The 22483-nt window shown below is 40.1% G+C and overlaps 1 protein-coding gene across 1 annotated transcript in view; it reads right to left on the bottom strand.

Annotated features, from left to right (window-relative positions):
* The window catches only part of pof1b (POF1B actin binding protein), a 118632-nt gene that overhangs the window by 20006 nt on the left and 76143 nt on the right, over positions 1 to 22483 (bottom strand). The window contains exons 7-11 of the mRNA XM_063060637.1: positions 13574 to 13716; positions 8938 to 8971; positions 6617 to 6697; positions 2198 to 2290; positions 1460 to 1573 (exon numbers count right to left, since the gene is read on the bottom strand). Coding sequence (XP_062916707.1) covers positions 1460 to 1573; positions 2198 to 2290; positions 6617 to 6697; positions 8938 to 8971; positions 13574 to 13716 — 465 coding nt within the window. The remainder of the gene's footprint in view (positions 1 to 1459; positions 1574 to 2197; positions 2291 to 6616; positions 6698 to 8937; positions 8972 to 13573; positions 13717 to 22483) is intronic.

Here is a 22483-nt window from a genome sequence, read left to right as displayed (position 1 = left end):
GGTATTCCCATGTTCTTGCTGCCCTTATTCCTTTCGGTGGTCTGAGGCCACACATCCCCTACATGGCATAGGTGAGTAAATGCAGTGTATTTTGCACACGGTACACACTGCAGTCACTGTGTACCACTGACTGAGAGTAAAAGTGATTTTCATAGCAGGGTTGATTATTGAATACTGATAAAGGTCTTAAATCCCTTAGCAAGGATGGAAAGGAAAGGCATTCCCACTCATTGCAAGAATACTTTCCAGAAGTCATGAATTGGATAAATATATAATATTTTGCAAGTTCAGTATGTCATTAATCATAAATTATATGTACAAATTAAATTCTAGAAACAGACTCCATAGCAGGTTTTGGCTGACGTGTAGAATCATCTGACATTGATGCCCCTAAGCCTGTATTAAAAGATTTGTGGCATATCACAAAAGCTTTAATACAACTGATGAAACATAGAATGCAATAACTTCTTGGCATGTGGCCAAGTGGTTAAGGCGTTGGAATACTCACGTTACCCTTATGACAGTATGACTAAGCACGCTAATGCCATATTCAAGTTTGCTGACAACACCACTCTTGTAGGCCAAATCAAAGGTGCCAACAAATCTGCATATTGGAAGGAGATTGAAATTCTGAAGGAGTGGGTACCATAACAATAAACTCTTGCTCAATGTCAGCAAGACCAAGGACCTGATTATTGACTTCAGGAGAAGGAAACCTAAGGTCCATGAACAAGTCCTCATCAGGGAATCAGAGGTAGAGAGGGTCAGCAACTTTAAATTCTTTGGTGTTATCATTTCAGGGGTCCTATCCTAGTAAGTGTAATTATGAAGAAAACACAGCAGCACCTCTACCTCTTTAGGAGTTTGCAAAGTTTCTCTATGACACCCAAAACTTTGACAAACTTCTGTAGATGTGTAGTGGAGAGGATATTGACTGGTTGCATCACAGCCTGATATGGAAACATCAATGCCTTTGAACGTAGTAGATAAGGCCCAGGCCATCACAGGTAAAGTCCTCCCCACCAGTAAACACATCTACATGAAACACTGTCACAGGAAAGCACCATCCATCATCAGGGACTCCCACCACCTATGACAGTCTCTCTTCTCATTGCTGCCATCAGGAAGGTAGAGAAGCCGCAGGACTCACACCAGTCCAGGAACAGTTATTTCCCTGTAACCCATTCCTTCTCACATGCCCATCAAGTCTTTTATCATTCACCTATAGAAGGAATAATTTACAGTAATCCATCTACCTAACTGCAGCATGCCATTGGGACTTGTGAGGAAAGCAGAGCACCAGAGGAAACCGGGGGAATATATTCCCTACACAAATGGCACCTGAAGTCAGGACGGAACCTGGGCCCCTTCGGCTCTGAGGCAACAGACAGCTCTACCTGTTTGTACATAATAATGAGAAGTGAGCACTACAATCACAACCGACGTAGTACCAGTCTACCTGCAGCAGTCGATTGTTCTCTCGTACAGACTCCAAGAGCTTTAAGTATTCTGTGACTTGCTGCGATTTAAAACTCAAGTCTTTTTCCAGCATTTCCTTGTCTGTGGCAAGTTTCTGTAGAAATGAAAGAAGGGGATATTAACTTAAATTAAAATCTGATATATACAGTTCCATTCCTAATAAAACTTGAACTGCTAAACAAGAGTAAAAATGTAGAATTATTTATTATAATTATCTGAATGCCAACTTTACTTTCACTAGCAGAAAGGTTTAGAAAGTCTTCCTTGTTGCAGGTGCTCAGTAAAAGTACAGACTGCATGGAGCTGATTTCATACGTGCATAACTCATGTTCTAATTCTGCAGTAACTGAGATTCTGTATGATTCTACACAGAAGGAAAAGAAACTTGTATTTAAGCATACAAAAATACAAAACTAATTTCTTTCAACTGAGTTCCCAAAGTATTTCTCTAGATTGTTACCTCTATATCCAAGAATGGCAAGACAATTGATTTACTTCCTTTACTGCTTTAACATTACTTTAACAAATTTGAGCAAAAACAAATCTATATTTATAATTATGATTTGGAACCAAGTCTACATATTTAATTTTGGCCTTCACAGGCCAACCTATTTTATTAATCATTCTCAGTTACACATGTTTAAGAAACAACTCAAATTCTTTATATGTTATAACTATTTGACTTTAGTAACAAAATTACTACAGCTCTTGGACATACACTGAGGTCATCTTGCAGATGGAGCAGGTCTTCACGTAGACTGCTGAAAGTGGCCAAGAGAAGTCGCAAGGATTTGTCCACAGTAAGCCTCATCTGAAAAATCAACAACACACACTTTATCCATAACATCCAATGAATAAAGTGAAACCTTCTTCAAGTTTGATTATCTATCTGCAAAAATCAAACTGTTGACCTCCCCACAAACGAGGATTTCCCTGTGGCTGACGATTAACAAACACTTTACAACTGAAAATTTACCAAAGAGGGAAATATTGTTCATGGGTTTTCTGTGAGGTTATTAAATTACAATGCTAAAATTTTTCTTTCAGTCTATTGCTGAAGGCAACTAGGATGATGGTTTGGAGACTGCCTTTGTAAAATTTTAAACTACAAAAATAATTATAGCATAACATGAATAGCAAATTCAAGTAGGAGGCCACAGAATTATTAACCTGAAAATAACCTGTTTAAAACCTACAGCCAGGTACTCCTTTCCTCAGATTTTTTGAAAGTTCGCCATCCCTAAAAATGAACTGTTTCTGTGTTCAAAGGTACTACCTGAGCAATGCCATCTCTTTATATTTTCATCAAGCATTTACTCCAATCTGTACAAGAACAAAAAGAGCCCAGAAGGAACCCTAAATCCAATTGAAAGCCAACCTGAGAAAAACAGCCAGCTGGGACAGTCGATCAAGCACTGCATTTGACCACTACAGTATTCAACCAGAGAAGCAGAAATTGCCAGATTTCTTGCTCCTGTGTTGTTTGCTACTCAGAGAAGTACTATATGTTAGTTTGAACAAACACAAGTGTCTGTGAAAAGCATCACTGGAATACTCTTACATCAAGAGATACTATTGTGTAATGCCTTATTGTGTAGTTCCTATTATTTAGGCTGCTTGGTAATAGAAAGATTAAGGTGCTTGGGAAGCTGCAAGGTTTGATGGTTGGTAAGTACCTGGATCAGGTGAACTACACCTCCGGAGTTCTAAAAGAGGCAGCTGAAGAGATTGTGGATGCATTAATAATGCATTAGTAAAGACCATTAGTAAAGCTCTTTCAAAAATCAATAGATTCTGGAATAGCTCCGGAGGAATGGAAAATTGCAAATGTCACTCCACTCTTTAAAAATGGACAAAGGCAGAAGAAAGGAAATTGTAAGCCAGTTAGACTGACTTCAGTGATTGGGAGGATGTTGGAGTCCATTATTAAGGATGAGGTTTCAGGGTACTTGGAGGTGCATGATAAAGTAGGGCAAACTCTGCATGGTTCCCTTAAGTGGAAATCTTGCCCAACAAATCCGCTGGAATTCTTTGAGGAAATAACAGTCAGGATAGATAAAGGAGAGCCAGTGGATGTTGTTAACTTAGAATTTCAGTAGGCCTTTGACAAGGTGCTGCACACAAGACCGCTTAACAAGTTAATATCCTATTGCAAAAAAGATACTAGCACGGATAGAAGATTGGCTGACTGGCACGCGGGAGAGAGTAGGAATAAAAGGGACCTATTCTCGTCAGCTACTGGTGGCTAGCGATCTTCCGCTATTGGGACTGCTCCTTTTCACGTTCATTGTGAATGATTTGGATAATGGAATTGATGGCCTTTTGGCCAGGTTTGAAGACGATACAAAGATAGGTAAAGAGCAGGTAGTACTGAGGAAGCAGGGGGTCTGCAGAATGACTGGGACAAATTTGGAGATTGGGCAAAGTAGCAGATGGAAGATAATATAGGGAAGGGTAAGGTCATGCACTTTGGTAGAAGAAATAAAGGCACAAGCTCTTTTCTAAATAGGGAGAAAATTCAAAAATCAGAGGTGCAAAGTGACTTGGGAGTCCTTGTGAAATATTCCCTAAAGGTTAGCTTGCAGGTTGAGTCAGATGTAAGGAAGGCAAATTCAATGTTAGCATTCATTTTGAGAGAACTAGCATACAAGAGCAAGGATGTGATGCTGAGACTTTACAAGGCATTGGTCAGACCACACCTGGAGTATAGTAAGCAGTTTTGGACTACATATCTAAGAAAAGATGTGCTGGCATTGCAGAGGGTCCAGAGAAAACTCACAGGAATGATTCCAGGAATGAAAGGGTTAATGTACAAGGAGTATTTGATAGCTCTGAGGCTGTACTCACTGGAGTTTAGAATAATGAGGGAAATCTCACTGAAACCCATCAAATATTGAAAGGCCCAGATAGAGTGGATGTGGAGAGGATGTTCAAAGTTCAAATGACAACAAGCTACAAATACAAAAATAAATAAATAAAATTTCAATAAATATCGAGCACATGAGATGACAAGTCCTTGAAAGTGCGTTTATAGTTTGTGGGAGCATTTCAACAATGTGGCAAGTGAATTAGAGTGAAGCTATCCCCTGTGGTTCAAGAGTCTGATAGTTGAGGGGTAATAACTGTTCCTGAACTAGGTATTGTGATTCCTGGGACTCCTGCATCTTCTTCCCAATGGCAGCAGTGAGAAGCAAGCAGGACTTGGAAGGTGGGGGCATCTGACGACGGATACGGCCTTCATGTACATGTGCTCAGCAGTGGGGAGGGCTTTACTTGTGATGGACTGGGCCGCAGTCACTACTTTTTCTAGGATTTTCTGTTGAAAAGCATTGGTGTTTCCATACAAGGCTGTGATGCAACCTGTCAATATACTCTCCACTACACATCTAAAGTTGGTCAAAGTTTAATTTTCAGTTTATCTTTTGTAACAGTAAAGGGTAATGAAGATGGATTGCCTTTCTGTGTCTCAGTGCAGTGGGTTAAGACCATTTGTATGAGTGTTCTCAACTTATCAGTCTGTGGGGAACGTTCAGAGTCCAAAGCTTCTACCATTTTAGATAATGGACAAGCATGCAGTCCCTTTCTGAGATTAGCTGATTTTAACAAGAAAGAAATATGCCACAGGAATCACCCAAATCTGGGGCAGAGGCAACAAGCCTGATAAACATAGATGTTCAAAACTTAAAGAGAAAAGGCTGATAACTTAGTTCAGATATTTTCTGCCTACTTGGTGGAAAACTGAAATTTCTACGGCTTCTGCTCGAAGGTGTACGATCTGCTACACTGCATTCATGGATAGATTAGCATGTTTACAAATACTCTAAATGATTTTCACTGATAGACACCCTACAATAATAATTCAAACTCTCTGCCTATGCCAAGTCAAAACCAATACTGATTATCATCTTATAGTAAGTTCAGTGTGCTATAACAGAGCGCAGTTCTACCTCAGCATTCAGGACTCAATGTAGTCTTCTTTTGTAACATCAGCACAAATAGCACATATGCACCAGGTAGTATAATTGTAAATGCACCTATTAAAATTATGAGATGACTTTCAGTACACTGTTGTATCAGCTACTGGTACTGGTTGGGAACTAATTTCCTTCAATAAAGAATGTTTATTGATAGCTCTACCTTTGTTATTTGCATTGTTGAATAGTAGCACCAAAGAGCCTACAGACATGACACACTCATCCTCAGGGCTTCCACAAAGAAACAAGCACTGAGGGAGGCAGAGGGGCTCAGTGGGACATCAGACCCCTCGAAATGGCATACTGAACACTATAAGCTCAAGGACTAGTGAGTATAGAGGTAGTAGGATGGAAGTTCCTGGGTTTATGCATCAATAATATACTAATAAAAACACAAACCAATTTTCCACCTCTAAAAATCAAGGTATCTTGGGCACCTGCATATCTGCACTATGTACAGATCTGAGCTATATTAATTTTGCCCCAGGCTGAAGACCATATTTGAATTTTACTTTCATTTGTTAAAAATCACTCAGTGAGAAAGAAAATCTTATAATGCTTTGATGCAATTTATTAAAAGGTTTTCAGAAAATTGAGACTAACTATTTTACCTCTTGTTTTAAAGTGCAATTTTTTTTAAAGAAATTCGCTTTACTTGTCACACATACATTAAACATACACTGAAATGTATTTGTTTGCATCAAATTAAATTTACAAGGATTGTGCTGGACAGCCCACAATTGTTGCCATATTTCCGATGCCAACCACTTACTAACCCTAACTCATACATCTCAGGAATGTGGGGGTTAACTGGGACACCAGGAGGAAACCACGCAATCATGGAGACACCCAACAGTGGAGGGATCAAACCTGAAGCATACAACCGGTGTTGTAAAGCGTTACCTGAAACACTACACTATCGTGCTACCCTGTTTTGTACATGTTCTATGAAAAATATCAAAATTTCCACTTGGAATAATATCATGGGAAGTTCAACCTATAATTAATGAAGATAACAATGAAATGTGAATCCACCCCATAGAAATGGTGTATTTATAATAAATGAACCTCAAGTAGAAATACGATTCCAGTAGTTTACACTCATTAGAAGTAGAGTGATTTCCACTTTGTACTGACAATTGCCATGTAAGTATTAGACTTACCTGCAAGATATAGCGCAAGTGTTGTTTTGTCAATTCAGATACCCCTTTTGGTATCAAATCTTCAACATTTTCATTACCACCCTGGAAAGCAAACACATTCTCTTCAGGGCTTGGGATAATTTTAAAAGGCAGATACATCAGTGTATATCATAAATATTGTCACAGAATTATTAAAAAGATCCATGGCAAACCATTTTTAGAAACGTAGAAAACCTACAGCGCAATACAGGCCTCTTGGCCCACAAAGCTGTGCTCAACATGTCCTTAAGTTAGAAGTTACCTAGGGTTACCCTTAGCACTCTATTTTTCTGAGCTCCATTTACAAGTCTAGGAGTCTCTTGAAAGACTCTATCATATCCGCCTCCACCACCGTCACTGGCAGCCCATTCCACGCACTTACCACTCTCTGTGTAAAAAACCTACCTCTGACATCTCCTCTGTACCTACTTCCAAGCACCTTAAAACTGTGCCCTCACATGCTAGCCATTTCAGCCCTGGGAAAAAGCCTCTGACTATCCACATGATCAATGCCTCTCATCATCTTATACACCTCTATCAGATAACTTCTCATTTTCTGTCGCTCCAAGGACAAAAGGCCAAGTTCACTCAACCTGTTCTCATAAGGTATGCTCCCCAATCCAGGCAACATCATTGTAAATCTCCTCTGCACCCTTTCTATGGTTTCCACATCCTTCCTATAGTGAGGTGACCAGAACTGAGCACAGTACTCCAAGTGGGGTCTCACCAGGGTCCTATATAGCTGCAACATTACCTCTCGGCTCCTAAGCGCAGTCCCATGACTGATGAAGGCCAATACACTGTACGCTTTCTTATCCACAGAGTCAACCTGCGCAGCACCTTTGAGTGTCCTATGGATTCGGACCCCAAGAGCCTTAGCATTAATACTATATTCTGACATCATATTTGACCTACTGTAATTAACCACCTCACACTTACCTGGGTTGAACTCTATCTGCCACTTCTCAGCCCAGATTTGCATCCCATCAATGTCCCGCTGTGACCTCTGACAGCCCTCCACACTATCCACAACACCTCCAACCTTGGTGTCATCAGCAAATTTACTAACCCATCCCTCCACTTCCTCATCCAGGTCATTTATAAAAATCACAAAGAGTAGGGGTCCCAGAACGGATCCCTGAGGCCATTAGTGACCGACCTCCATGCAGAATATGACCCATCTACAACCACTCTTTGCCTTCTGTGGGCAAGCCATTTCTAGATCTACAAAGCAATGTCCCCTTGGACCCCATGCCTCCTTAATTTCTAAATAAGCCTCGCATGTGGTACCTTGTCAAATGCCTTGCTGAAATCCAAATACACTACATCTACTGCTGTACCTTCATCAATGTGTTTAGTCACATCCTCAAAAAATTCAATCAGGCTCGCAAGGCACGACCTGCCTTTGACAAAGCCATGCTGACTGTTCCTAATCATATAATGCCTCTCCAAATGTTCATAAATCCTGCCTCTCAGGATCTTCTCCATCAACTGACCGACCACTGAAGTAAGACTCACTGGTCTATAATTAAATGAACAGTGCAAAATGGGCAAAGTAGCAAGGTACAGTGATGGATCATTCAGAAATCTGATGGCAGAGGGGAAGAAGCTGTTCCTAAAATATAGAATGAACATCTTCAGCCTCCTGTACCTCCTCTCTAATGGCAGTGATGAGAAGAGGACACATCCTGTATGGTGAGGGTTCTTAATGATGATGTCGCTTTCTTGAGGCAACCTGCTTTGAAAATGTTCTTGATGGTGGCAAGGTTGGTGTCCTTGATGGAACTGGCTGAGTCTACAATCCTCCGCAGCTTTTCTCAATTCTGTGCATCTCAGAATTTCTCAGTTGTGTTATCAGCCAACATATAGATGGCATAAGAGGAGGCATTCATGAATACAAAAGGAGAAGCAAAGAGACTTCACAAACCATTGATGCTGCTCTCACTCGCCCAGTATTTACTTCTCATCTATGCTTTGGAAATTCTTCTAATTTGACACCATAATTTGTTGCGCGTCTTTTTATTCAACCTTAATACTCAATCTTATCTCTCTTCATGGAACATTAATCTTTGTCATGAATAAAATATATTTAATTTTTTACTGAATCCAGCTTATATTTATACTTATAATTTTTATCTTCTAGTTTATAAATTATAACTATTGATTTATTATTGAATGCCAGTTATTGTCAATTAAAATATTTTGACCATGTGTAAGTGGTTAGGAAAGTCAATACATATTGATTTAAAAAAATAATCACTCTATGACATGCTTATAGATTATGAGGAAACTGTGGTACTTACATCAAGGTCAATATTCATTTCCAACATGCTCTGTCTGCCAAAAAATAGAATTATAAAATCACTTTAAAATGGTAATATTTACTTAATCTATTTGTTGCATGTATACAGGAACAGTTATTGGCAACTACTATTAGGTCTTCATTAACTAACTAGTTTCAGTTTTCATAATTGCATGGTTTTGAAGTCAAGTTTATTAAGACAGTAATGAACAGTCAAGCCCATCAATCATCAGCAGGGCTTGACAGACTACACAAATGGTTAACCACACTGAGGGCTAAACAAAGGTCATTCGTTGAGTAAATATGCTTTGAATTACTCAGAGTACTTTTTAGCATGAGTGCACCAACAGGGGCCATCTGTACCCAATTTACACACTGTTTCATCAATTACACAGGACACCGACATAAGGCGAGGACGTATTCAGAGATCAAGTAACATTACTCCATGGCAACACTGGGTATAAGCAGGCAAGGTGGAGAACTGAATGCATTTGAAAATGCTTTCAATGATTCACTATTTCACGTGGAAAATCTGCACTTTGATAAATTGGAAAATGATGGCATGGGGAACTAGCACAGAAGAGGGGATGAAACTCGGAGCAGGCTACCCATGATTATACTGAGTGGCCACGTAGACAACAACTGCTATTTTCCCAAGTTTGTGTAACCCTCAGTTTCGGCTAGCGGCTAGTGGCGTACTCTAGGCGGGGGACAACCTCCGGCCCGGCCAAATTAGAGAAATCTTGTTTGGGTTGAATGCTGTGTGATGTGTTCCCCTGTTACAAATCAATACCACAAAATAACAAACAGTACACAACATGCAATTAAATGATTGAGCTTTATAATTCTTAATTTGACTATAGGGTTAGTAGAGAAACAAAAACAAAAAAGGGATCATTCTCATGAAGCAGTCTAATGTGCAACGTTGGAGCTCACTGTTTTCCTGTCTGTTCGTTATCTATCGATTCCCCCCCACCCCCCCGGGGTATCGACTCCCGACCCCGTTCCAAGTCCACTCCGCCCTGCAGACTATGACTTCCCCATTCTGGCATCTTCTCTCTCCATCTGTCGCCTGACAAAAACCCATGAAACCTTCTCTCAGGCCCATGAAAAAGAAAAATACACCTCTCATTGGGTGGCGCACATTCCAAAGCCCCCATTATCTCTAGTCATAACACAAACATTGCTGCTACAGAGAAACCATTACATTAGCAGTGAAACATTACAGAGCGTTACATTTGTATTAAAAGAATCCTGTTAAGTATTCAATTTTTAGTGTGAACGTTTTTAATACTATGCCTTTCTTTTCTTTATTTAATTTAAAACTTCCTCTTTTTATGTAAAAGAGCTTCCGCTCGGTGGCAAGTGCCCACGCTTTTTGGTTGCGGGGGGCAGGGGATTGTTGCTTGCTGCCGCTTACACACAGGAAGGAGGGGGGCTGGGGGGACTTTAGGATTCTAACCTTTAACTGTTGCTCATTCTTTGGGGCACTCCTCTGTTTTTGTGGATGGATGTGAAGAAAAAGCATTTCAGGATGTATATTGTATACATTTCTCTGACATTAAATGTACCTTTGAAACTTCTCAACAGAGATTATCAAGCCACAAAACGTCAGAGAAAGCCAGCAGGTTAGGCATCAACTATGGAGAGGAATAGTCTCTAGTTGAAATCCTTTATCAGGACTGGAAACTAAGAGGAAAGAAGTCCAAATAGGGAAGGAACACACACTAGGTAATAAGTGAGAGGGAATATCCCCAAAATTTCTCACATTTATCTAGTTCTGACCATTTGCAGATCCTTCAATATTTTATTTTAAAGAGATTGTGAATGTTAAATTCCATCAATGAAATTGTGCCATTATTTTAAACTTATTTTGATACTAGACTTAGTCTTTCATTAACCTAAACTGATAAATTTCAAATTTATCTCTTTGTGAAGATCACTATTATTGATATGCTGCTCCTCAGCAAATAGATTCAATTAAAAATGACTGACAATTAGAATTTTCACTACTGACAAACTACGCCTGCAGTCTCATTAGCCACAGGAGGCCCATTCTGAGAGAATCCCTTTAGAATTCAGCCATCTGAGGGCATTGTGGAATTGTTGAACCACCCCTAGTGGTGGATACTTAAGTGCTTCATTTAGAGAAGGTTCCCAACCTGCAGCTCCATGGACCCTTGTTTAATGGTATTAGTCCATGGCATAAAAAGTTTGGGAACCCCTGATTTAGGGTATATGCTCTGCCTTTGCTATTTCTGATAGCTTCCTGCAAGTGGGGTTCATCACAGAAAATCACTAAAATTTGTCCTTGCCTAGGTTAATATCCTCTCAAACTTCTTAGTATCGAGGTCAATCTTGATGATTCCAGACATCAATACCTCTTAACTGTTCACTGCTTTGCTACCACCTCTGGTAGAACAGGACACACCCAAAGACTTTAATGGAAATCTCTAAGTCTTTGGTTGGAAGGCATGATTCCAAGAAGACAGCTGTGAGTGATTGCTCCAGTCATCTCAATTTAGATACCTCCCCAACTGTCCATGAAAAAAACGAAGGGTCGACAGAGTGGGGCACATCTCCACATTGCCCAGATCTTACATCCGCCCTATTTTAGTCTTATTTGGGATTTAATCTACAATGCCTACAAAAAGTATTCAATGCCCCCCACCCCCCCCGGAAGTTTTTGTTTTTATTGTTTTACAACATTGAATCACAGTGGATTTAGTTTGGCTTTTTTGACACTGATCGACAGAGTAGACCCTTCCCTGTCAAAATGAAAACAAGTTTCTACAAATCTATCTAAATTTATTACAATTATTAAACACAAAATAACTGATTGCATAACTACGCAACCCGTTCAACTCAGTACTTAGTAGATGCACTTTGGCAGCAATTACAGCCTTCAGTCTGTGTGGATAGGTCTTTATCAGATTTGCAAATCTGGACACTGTAATTTTTCCCAATTCTTCTTTACAAAACTGCTCAAGCACTGTCAGATTGCATGGGGATCATGAGTGAACAGCCCTTTTCAAGTCCAGCCACAAATTCTCGATTGGATTGAGGTCTGGTCTCTGACCTGGCCACTCCAGAACACTAACTTTGATGTTTTCAAGCCATCCCTGTGTCACCTTGACTTTACGCTTGGGGTCATTATCTTGCGGGAGAAAAAAAGTCACAGTTCTCTTGCAGACTGCATCAGGTTTTCCTCCAGGATTTCTCTGTATTTTGCTGCATTTATTTTACCCTCTACCTTCACAAGCCTTCCAGGGCCTGCTGCAGTGAAGCATCCCCAGTTTGATAATCTGGTTTCTCTGGCTGGAATTTTTATGAGATTCAAAAATCAACAACTTTTATGGTGGCATGACCATTACCTTGAAACAACCTTTACACATGCTTTCCTACAGGGCTGAACTAAACTAATTAGGACAAAAGCAGTCACCCAAGCTCTTAATAAGGCAATAATTGTTCTGATTATAACTCCAACACTATGCTTCTACTCATCCATTTACATCCTTTTGCTTTATTAACTATTTACCACTGGTTTCACAAACATTCAAAGATTGTGCTTTTTGTCAAAAATAGTTCCAAAGACTTACGACATTCAGCGAGAAAAATAAATCACTTCATCTTTGTCTTAATTTTAAAATAGTGACCTTCAGTTATAGATTCTCCCACAAGAGAATGCAACTTTTTCACATCCAGGCTCAAGATTTAATCAAATTCCGCCCTCACTCTTTTGAATTCCAGCAGATACAGACTTAGAACATTTAACCTTTCCTCTTAAGACAACTTCCCCATTCCATGCATTAATTTAAGAAACCACATGAACTGCTTTCAATGTAGTAACTCCCTTTCTTAAATATGGTAAGGGACTTTCCAATGATTTTCACTCCCCTTACAACCAGCCACACTACAAAAGGAAACAGTAAAAAAAACCTGTAAAAATGAGGATGAAAATAAATAAGCAGCAAGTACACAGGGAATTCAAAAATACTCCAAGCTTGTAAAAGGAGAGGAGGGTGAATGTTTTATGTGGTATTTCTGAAATAATAACACATCCAAAAGCACAGAACAGGAGCATCAACAAGTAAATACAGACACTAGTGAAGATGATGCATTATTTGTTCAATGAAATTAAAGAATAATCTCCCAGCATTCACTTTGAATTTTCACTGACAGTGAAGGCAGGTATACTTATTCATAAGTTCTTGGAGAAACAGATGGGAATGGTGAAAAATATGGCTGGCCTAGGGGAAAATTCCATAAATATTTTAAATTGAGTGATAAACAAGAGCAGGGTAGGGTAAAGTAGGATTACTAGTTTCAAATTGCTGTAGGACAAGTTGTAAATTGGTTTATTACTGTCACATGTACTGAGATATAGTGAAAAAACTTGTCTTGCACTCTGTTCATATGGATCAATAGAGCCTGGAGGTAGTAAAAGGTGAAAGAGTAACAGTGCAGACTAAAGTGTTACAATTGCGGAGAAAGTGCAGTGCAGAGAGATAATAAAGGTGCAATAACATAACAAGGGATATCAAAATAAGAATCCATTTTATTGTACTAGGGAGCTATTCAATAAATTTATAACAGATCCATGGAATAGACACAAGAAAGGTTAAATATACACTTACTTTCCCTTTATTTTCTGTATATTTTCCACCAGGATGTTGTGGACTTCACTGGTTTTGCACATCAGTTCAGCCAGCAGCTCACCAAAGTAGCGAGGATCCAATTTCTCTGTGTTATGACTGTCATAATCCATCGCACTCTTGATCTGATATCAGAAAATTACTGCATAACTAGCTATGTTGTTCAGAATCATAATTATCAATTATAGTTAAAGTAAGAGGCATTATTTGGAACAGAATTCAATTAACAATTATTAAATAGAGAAAGGAACTGGAATAAATGGAAGAAATGTTTGTTCAGCCACAAATATAAACTTAAAATCAAAATCTAGTTCACACATTGGGTCAATGTATAATGCTCCACACAACTTCCCAAATGGTTCTCATTCAGTACCAAATCTTTTCACAAGGTTTCTCCATTCCAGTGCATTTGTCTGGCAACATAGTGGATTCTGATTAATTGGGACACATCGGGACCAGTACATTTTGGCCGTATTAAGCGGCTGCCACAGTTATTCAAAGATTCATGGAAATAGCCAAAAAGGTATAAAAGAGACAAACTACTGTTTAACTGAGTAACACATTGTGTATTTAAATGAAATACAGAACACATTAGAACACCACCAATACTACTACAGTACTATAAAATAGCTGTGTTCTTTTGATTGACCGTAAATGCCGCTGTTGCATTCTTTTCATCGGCTGTAAATGAACAAAATCTGTGCAGTCACCTAGTTCAGATAATGGTCTGCTTTCATTCAATCCTTTTGAGACTGCATCCTCCAAAATCTTCATTTTCATTGTAACTTTCAAGATGATTGTTGATACTTTCAAATTCTTCATAGTTCTAACTTGTTGAGGTAGTGAAATATTTTCGTTCCTAATCCTGGCTGTTTCAGGCATCTCCAAGCCTAAATTCTTGCACAGCGAGCTAAACGGTTCTGAATTGTCTTTCTGCTTATTTCACGCCAACTGCCAGTGACAGAAATCTCTGCTTTCTGAACACAAATGCACACAACTGACCTATTTAAAAACTGTTCACTCTGACCACAATATAGTGTCTAACAGCCAAGCAAGTGCACATGGCTGATGCTAGTTTGAAACTGCTCAGCAAAAGTCTCCTGCTCCAATTAAGCGGCATAGCATCCTAAACAAAGGAATCCAACTATTTTCTTGATTCGTTTTTCTGCTTTAAAAGTCGGCCCAAACAAGTGGCTGCCCCAATTAACTGATGGTCCAATTAGCCAGAATCCACTGTGTTTACATTTGTCTAGCATTGCCACAGAAATGTAAAAAATTAATCAATTGTTGGTGGCCCTTTTAAGCAATGCCATGCCATTGACTGCAGAAATAAAGGCTGTGTGCTTAGTTCCCTGCTGTATTCACTTTACACTTATGACTGTAGTGTCCACCCACCCAGGCCATGCTCTCTTCTCACTACTACCATCAGGAAGGTAGTACAGAAGCCTCAGGACTCTCACCACCAGGTTCAGGAACAGCCATTACCCCTCAACCATCAGACTCTTGAACCAAAGGGGATAACTTCACTTGCCCCACAGCCAATGTACTCACTTTTAAGGACTCCATCTCATGTTCTCGATATTTATTGCTTATTTATTACTATTATTTATTATTACTATTAGGAGGAGAAGATGGCAACGCGACGCAGCGCACAGCGGCCACTCCTGTGAATGATATCTGTAATCTGTCTAGTAGGATGCCGTGCACAATCCTGATTTGATGGAGACAGACACGCAAGCACGGAGGAACATCTGGAGGAACTGCTGAAATGCCTTCTTCGCTGCCGCTGCTACTGTGTGATCGGGAATCTCCGGAGAAGGCCCCAAGTCCTCGGCTTCGCTTGTTGCGGAGTGGGGTCGAAGTGCTCGGCAGAGGATGGTGCTTGGGAGGCTGTATTGGAGGGGCTGGTCGGAGGCTCAAAGTTTTCGGATGGACTCAGAGTCAGCTGTGGTCAGGTGCTTCCAATGCATCAGCAGTTGTCAGCGCCTGGAGGTTTACGGCAGGGAGAGTTTCTCCCTTCTGCCACCTGCTATCAGGACTATCGGGAGTCGATCGGAACTTTGAGACTTTTTTTTAACCGTGCCCATGGTCTGCTCTTTATCAAATTACGGTATTGCTTTGCACTGTTGTAACTATATGTTATAATTATATGGTCTTGTCAGTGTTAGTCTTTGGTTTGTCCTGTGATTTTTTGTGATATCACTCTGGAGGTACATTGTATCATTTCTTAATGCATGCATTTCTAAATGACAATAAACAAGGGCTGAGTGTCCTCATAATCTAATAGCTCCTCATTTTGATCACAATTTCTGACTGTGTTTTCAGATGGCTGAGAAGTTAATTCTTTGTGGAGCACTACTTTGATGCTAACCCTCTCACAAATGCAATAGATACATGGGAGCCCCAGTGCTTAGCTACAGGTAGACCAGTCCCACAAACACCTGCAGCTGTTAAAGGGATCCTCATAATCTAATCTAATCTATTTCTTTCATTTATATTTGTAAAGTTTGTTGTCTTCTGCACTCTGGTTGAATGCCCAAGTTCGGTGGGCTTTCATTGATTCCATTATGGTTATTGTCCTATACATTTATTGATTATGCCCATAAGAAAGTAGACCTTGTATATGGTGCCATGTATGTACTTTAATAATAAACTTAGTTTGAACTCTGAAAATGGCCTGAATAAATTAAAATGACTGGGGTGGAAAAAAAGAACACTATTTATCAAGCATGCTTTAATATCTGGGAGTCTTAAGAATCAAGCCATGAATTCTGCAACAGCAAACAAGAATAGCAACTGTGAATATGATGGTAATAACTAAACAAATGACTGGTGCTGACAGTCAAATGGAAAAACTGTTAACAACTTCGAACAAAAACCGAAATCAACATTGTGCCTCTTGTTGGTACGACAAAAGGCTGATAATTTCCCTTCACCTGCCGAAGCAGCTGAATGAAGAAAAGTGAAAAATTTTGTGATGAGTCACATATGATCTAATGGATTAAATTGGTCTGTTATTTTACACAACAGATCTTTTGGGTGAAGTTGTAACGCTAACATTAATGCAGTTGCCTCACATTTTGACTGATAGTATTTGAAAGAGGAGTTGAATTTAGCAAACAACTTAAGCTGGAAACTGAAGCAGATGTTGAGAGATTATTGTAATATGACAAACAGGAGCTTTACCAATTGGATATTTCGACCATAGCACAGAAGCAGAATTGATCCACACGGTACACTGAGTTTGCTCAGCGATTCCTTCATGGCAGATTTATTACTCTCTCAACCCAAATCCCTCTCAATCTCCCTGTAAGCTTTGACAACCTGACTAATCAGGACCTCATCAACTTCTGCAATAAAGATAACCAATGACTTAAGACTCCACAGGTGTTTGTGGCAATTACTTCGTCAGATTCACCACCCTCTAGATAAAGAAATTCCTCCTCATTTCTGTTCTAAAGGGAGATAGAGGGTGATAAATGGAGGCATAAAAGATGCAAATACTGGACTAAGATAAATAAGGAAGATGATTAGGAGAGAAGGGCATCTAGAACCAGATTGTGGAAGGAAACAAAACCAATGATGGGGTCTTGATGGGAGTACGGCAAGGAAAAGGAGGAAGGTGGACACACATGGATTGGGGGAGGGGTAAGGTTGGAAATAGATACACAAGAATAAGGGCTACCTTATTCACCATTCACATCATTGGGTTGAGGATTACTCACCTGGACTACAAGGCAATGCATTTGGTCTCACTTAAGCAGTGAAGGCCAAGGATGTACAGGTCAGTGTGGGGATGGGAAATGGAGTCAAATGCATCTCCATTTTCCCTACAGGACCAGTTCCTAATCAGGCATCTGAGCTGACATCTTAACATCCAAAATCTAATTCCGGCGAATACTGAGAATGCAGTCTCACCTTTAACAATGAGCAAAGTGGTTTCTAAGTGTCATGAATAATGAACAAAATTTAAAATCTGTGACAGCCAATCAAAGCGGGATATTCAAGTTCAAAAAGCGTTATGCAGAGCACATCTTTTTGGAAGAGGGAGAGAGAAATGGTCAAGTTTAAAATAAATTGTCTGAGCATCGCCAGTTCAATGATGGGCTTAATGATGTGTTGAGAGATTTAGTTTTGAAATATTACAAGAAAGAATCAAAAACTGCTCCTAACTGAAGCACAAATTGCATTTAAAAGAGGAGTTGAAATAGCTGTATCAATAGAAACAGCATAAGAGCATAAGAAATAGGAGCAGGAGACAGCCATCCAGCCCATCAAGCCTGCCTTGCCATTCAATAAGATCATGGCTGATCTGTAAACTCAGCTCCATCTACCTGTCTTTCCCCCATAACCCTTAATTCCTCTACTATGTAAAAATCTATCTAACTGTATCTTAAATATATTTAGTGAAGAAGCCTCAACTGCTTCACTGGGCAGAGAATTCCACAGATTCACCACTCTCTGGGAAAAACAGTTTCTCCTCATCTCCATCCTAAATCTTCTCCCCTGAATCATGAGGCAATTTCCCTTAGTTCTAGTCTCACCTACCAATGGAAACAACTTTCCTACTTCTATCTTATCTATCCCTTTCAAAATTTTGTACGTTTCTATAAGATCCCCTATCATTCTTCTGAATTCCAGAGAGTATAGTCCCAGGCAACTCAATCCCTCCTCATAGGTTAACCCCTTCATCTCTGGAATCAACCTGGTCCACCTCCTCTGCACTGCCTCCAAAGCCAGTATATCCTTCCTCAATTATGGAGACTAGAAATGCACACAGTACTCCAGGTGCAGTCTCACCAGTACCCTGTACAGTTGCAGAATGACCTCCCTGCTCTTGAATTCAATCCCTCTAGCAATGAAGGCCAACATTCCATTTGCCTTCTTAATAACCTGTTGCAAGCCAACTTTTTGCGATTCATACACAAGTACTCCCAAGTCCCTCTGCACAACAGCATGCTGCAATCTTTCATCATTAGATAATAATCTGCTCTTCTATTATTCCTTCCGAAGTGGATGATCTCACATTTACCAACATTGTATTCCATCTGCCAGACCTTGGTGCACTCACTTAAACTTTCTATATTCCTCTGCAGACTCTCCACATCCTCTGTACAATTTGCTTTACCACTCAGTTTAGTATCATCAGCAAATTTTGCTACGCTACACTCAGTCCCCCCTTCCAAATCATCAATGTAAATGGTAAACAGCTGCGGGCCCAGCACCGACCCCTGTGGCACCCCATTCACTGGAAGACTGCCAACCGGAGAAACACCCATTTATACCAACTCTCTGCCTTCTATTGGTTAACCATGCCAATACACTTTCTCCGACTCCATGCATCTGTATCTTACTTATAAGTCTCTTGTGCGGCACCTTATCGAACGCCTTCTGGAAATCCAAGTATACGACATCCATCTGTTCCCCTCCATCCACTGCACTCATTATGTCCTCAAAGAACTCCAGTAAGATTGTCAAACAGGAACTTCCCTTTCTGAATCTATGCTGCATCTGTCTAATGGAACCACTCCTTTGTAAATGTTTTGCTATTTCTTCCTTAATGACAGCTTCAAGCATTTTCCCAAATACAGATGTTAAGCTAACTGGCATATAGGTGCCCATCTTTTGCCAACATCCTTTTTTAAAAAGTGGTGTGACATTTGCTGTCTTCCAATCTGCTGGGACCTGCCCAGAGTCTAGAGAATTTTGGTAAATGATTACCAAAGAATCTACTATAACCTCCGCCAATTCCCTCAGCACCCTGGGATGCACCCCATCAGGACCAGGGGACTTACCTACTTTCAGGTCCTCTAGTTTGCTCATCAATATCTCTTTAGTGACAGTGATTTTATCGAGGTCCTCACCTCCCATTTCATACATAACATCATTCTTTGGCATATTAGATGCGTCCTCCACCATGAAGACCGACACAAAATAGTTGTTCAATGCCTCAGCCATCTCCTTATCACCCAATATCAATTTCCCCTTATCGTCTTCCAAGGGGCATACGTTGACTTTAGCCACCCTCTTCCGCTTTATATATTTATAGAAACTTTTGCTCTCTGTTTTTATATTTTGTGCTAATTTACTTTCATACTCTATCTTCCCTTTCCTTATTTCTTGCTTAGTTGTTCTTCCTTGTTTTTTAAAGTTTTCCCAATCCTCCAGTCTCCCACTACTCTTTGCGAGCTTTTAATTTGATACTACAGTATCTTTTATTTCCTTAGTTATCCAAGCCAGAGACGCAGTCGAGTTGCAGTTAGGAATGAAGGTGAGAGTGAGCAAAATTACAACGTCTAAACAGAAACCTGCTTGACCAAACAAATTTTGTTACCGTTGTGGCAGGGGCTCACATACATGAAAGCAATGCAGGTTTAAAGGTGAAATGTGCACAAAATAGGTCAGATATAAAGAGCACGTCAGGCAGACAAAAGTAAATGGACTGCACAGGGAGCAGAAAAAGAGACAAAAGTCAAGTTACAGTTTCAAACAGAGCACTAATCTGCATGCGGTTGATGAAATATCTGACAATGATGAGAGTGATACAGGACTGGGTAGCTTTGAGATTTAGAATGTGAAAACTAGCAATAGACAAGCAATATGGCTTACAGCAGAAGTGAACAACAAATTAATTCAAATGGAATTGGATACCGGCTTGGCTGTTTTCATCATTCCACAAAATAAGTTTGAACAGCATTTCAAATATACTTGAACTAAAGCCTACAGATATCCAGCTTACACTGGAGAAAAGACACTTGTGTGCGAATAACATTTGTAACAGTGAAATGCATCAAGCAACAAGCCTCACTAAGCTTGTGTGTGGTAAAAAGGAGGAGTGTCAGCATTCTAGGGGCATGATTAGCTGAGACAATACAACTTGATTGAAGATCCATCCACTATCTGCATGCCACATCTCCTGTAATAGAGTCAACTAGCAGCGAATGAAAAAAAGGTACTGGATAATGCTGCAACTGTCTATGCAGTACACCATGAACCATTGCCCAGATGGCACCAGCCTCCGTCTCTGGTTGGAAAGCATATTGGACCAAGGAAGGACCATGCTGCTTAAACGAATCGCGAGTGTGACTAAAGCAGAGGTCACACTACAATAGTTTTTGTAGGCAGCATATCTGAGAAAGTTTGCGATATGTTAATCAAATGTGAAATGTGACTTGGTTTTAAATTGGAAGAGAACTCAAGGAGGTTCAGGAAAGTTGCAAGCATTCGGCTTTTGAAAGTATAAAGAACCAGAGTCTACTCTGTGTGCATTAAGGTTACTGCACAAACTTCAAGTCTGAGATAAAAAGCTACTTGTAAAAAGTAGATGCAAACACAAAGCCCAGCTGGATGAATAGAAGGCCAACAAAAAAAGAAGTCAATGGAGATATGAAAACAGTACTGACAATGTTGATCAGATGATGTTGTGGATAAGGAAAAGTCACATTGTAAGGGGAGCAATAGAAAGATTAATAATACTCCAGTGAACTAATGACCTTCCCAAGATAAAGGTGAACATTCTAGAAAGGAAAAGAAAGAGGGTGACATAAGTGTCATGACACAAGAGGATAAATAAGACTTAATTTCTTGAGAAATTATCAAATTCAAAGACACTTATAAGAAAACAGAAAAAGGCGAGGAAAAGAAAGACAAGTTGAGAAGGAGAGAAGAGAGACAAGGCGAGGAGGAAGTGTCCAGAGCTGTCAGAACCACTTCCTGCAGTCGCAGAGTCAACTCCTACGATGGGCATAGAGGAGGCTCCAGAACACAAGATTGATTTCACGGCCACAAGTCTCACCTGCCAAGCAGAGTGATCCCTCCTGTCTGGAAAGATGTTATCCCACAACAGTAAGAAAGCCTCCACAGCAATTAAATCTTTAGGCCTGAATGGGGCAATTTAAAATTGACAATGCTATGGATGAGAAGATCCTCATCATCTTGTCTCTCTTCTCTCCTCTTCAACTTGTCTTTCTTTTCCTCACCTTTTTCTGGTTTCTTATAAGTGTCATTGAATTTGTTGGTAAGCGAAGATGGCAGCACGACACAGCGCGCAGCGGCCACTCCGGTGAATGAATATCTGTAATCTGTCAAGTACGGTGCCGTGCACAATCCTGATTTGATGGAGACAGACGTGAGAGCACGGGGGAACATCTGGTGAAACTTCTGAAATGCCTGTTTGGCTGCTGCTGCTATTGTGTGATCCAGAATCTCCGGAGGGGAAGGCCCTGAATCCTCGGCTTTGCCTGTTGCTTGGCGGCCGGGGCTGGGGTCGAAACGCTCAGCAGAGATGGTGCTCGGTGCTTGGTGTCAGAGGGCTGGTCGAAGGCTCGAAGTTTTCAAACGCACTCAGAGTCAGCTGTGGTCGGGTGCTTCCAGGGTGCTGCATCAGCAAGTTTACGGCCCTGGAAGTTCATGGCAGGGAGAGTTTTTCTTCCTTCTATCGTCTGCTTGAGATGATGGGGCTATCGGGACCTTGAGACTTTTTTTACCGTGCCCATGGTCTACTCTTTATCAAATTACAGTATTGCTTTGCACTGTTGTAATTATATGTTTTAATTATGTGGTTTTTGTCAGTTTTAGTCTTTGTCTGTCATGTGTTTCTGTGATATCATACTGGAGGAACATTGTATCATTTCTTAATGCATGCATAACTAAATGACAATAAACGAGGACTGAGTGTCCTCATAATCTAATCTAATGCCTAGATATTAGTTGTATTATATAAAATATGCAGTATACTGCATACACACATCATTTTGCTGCAGTACAATGCAATACATATATAGCTAGGTGCCCAAGACTTTTGCACAGTACTGTAGTAATTTTATGCATTATACTATACTGCTGCCATAAAATAAAACAAATATCATGACATGTGAGTGATGATAAACCTGC

This window comes from Mobula hypostoma, chromosome 10, assembly GCF_963921235.1.
Source record: "Mobula hypostoma chromosome 10, sMobHyp1.1, whole genome shotgun sequence".
Classification (NCBI taxonomy): domain Eukaryota; kingdom Metazoa; phylum Chordata; class Chondrichthyes; order Myliobatiformes; family Myliobatidae; genus Mobula; species Mobula hypostoma.
This window is presented reverse-complemented; position numbering and strand designations above follow the sequence as displayed.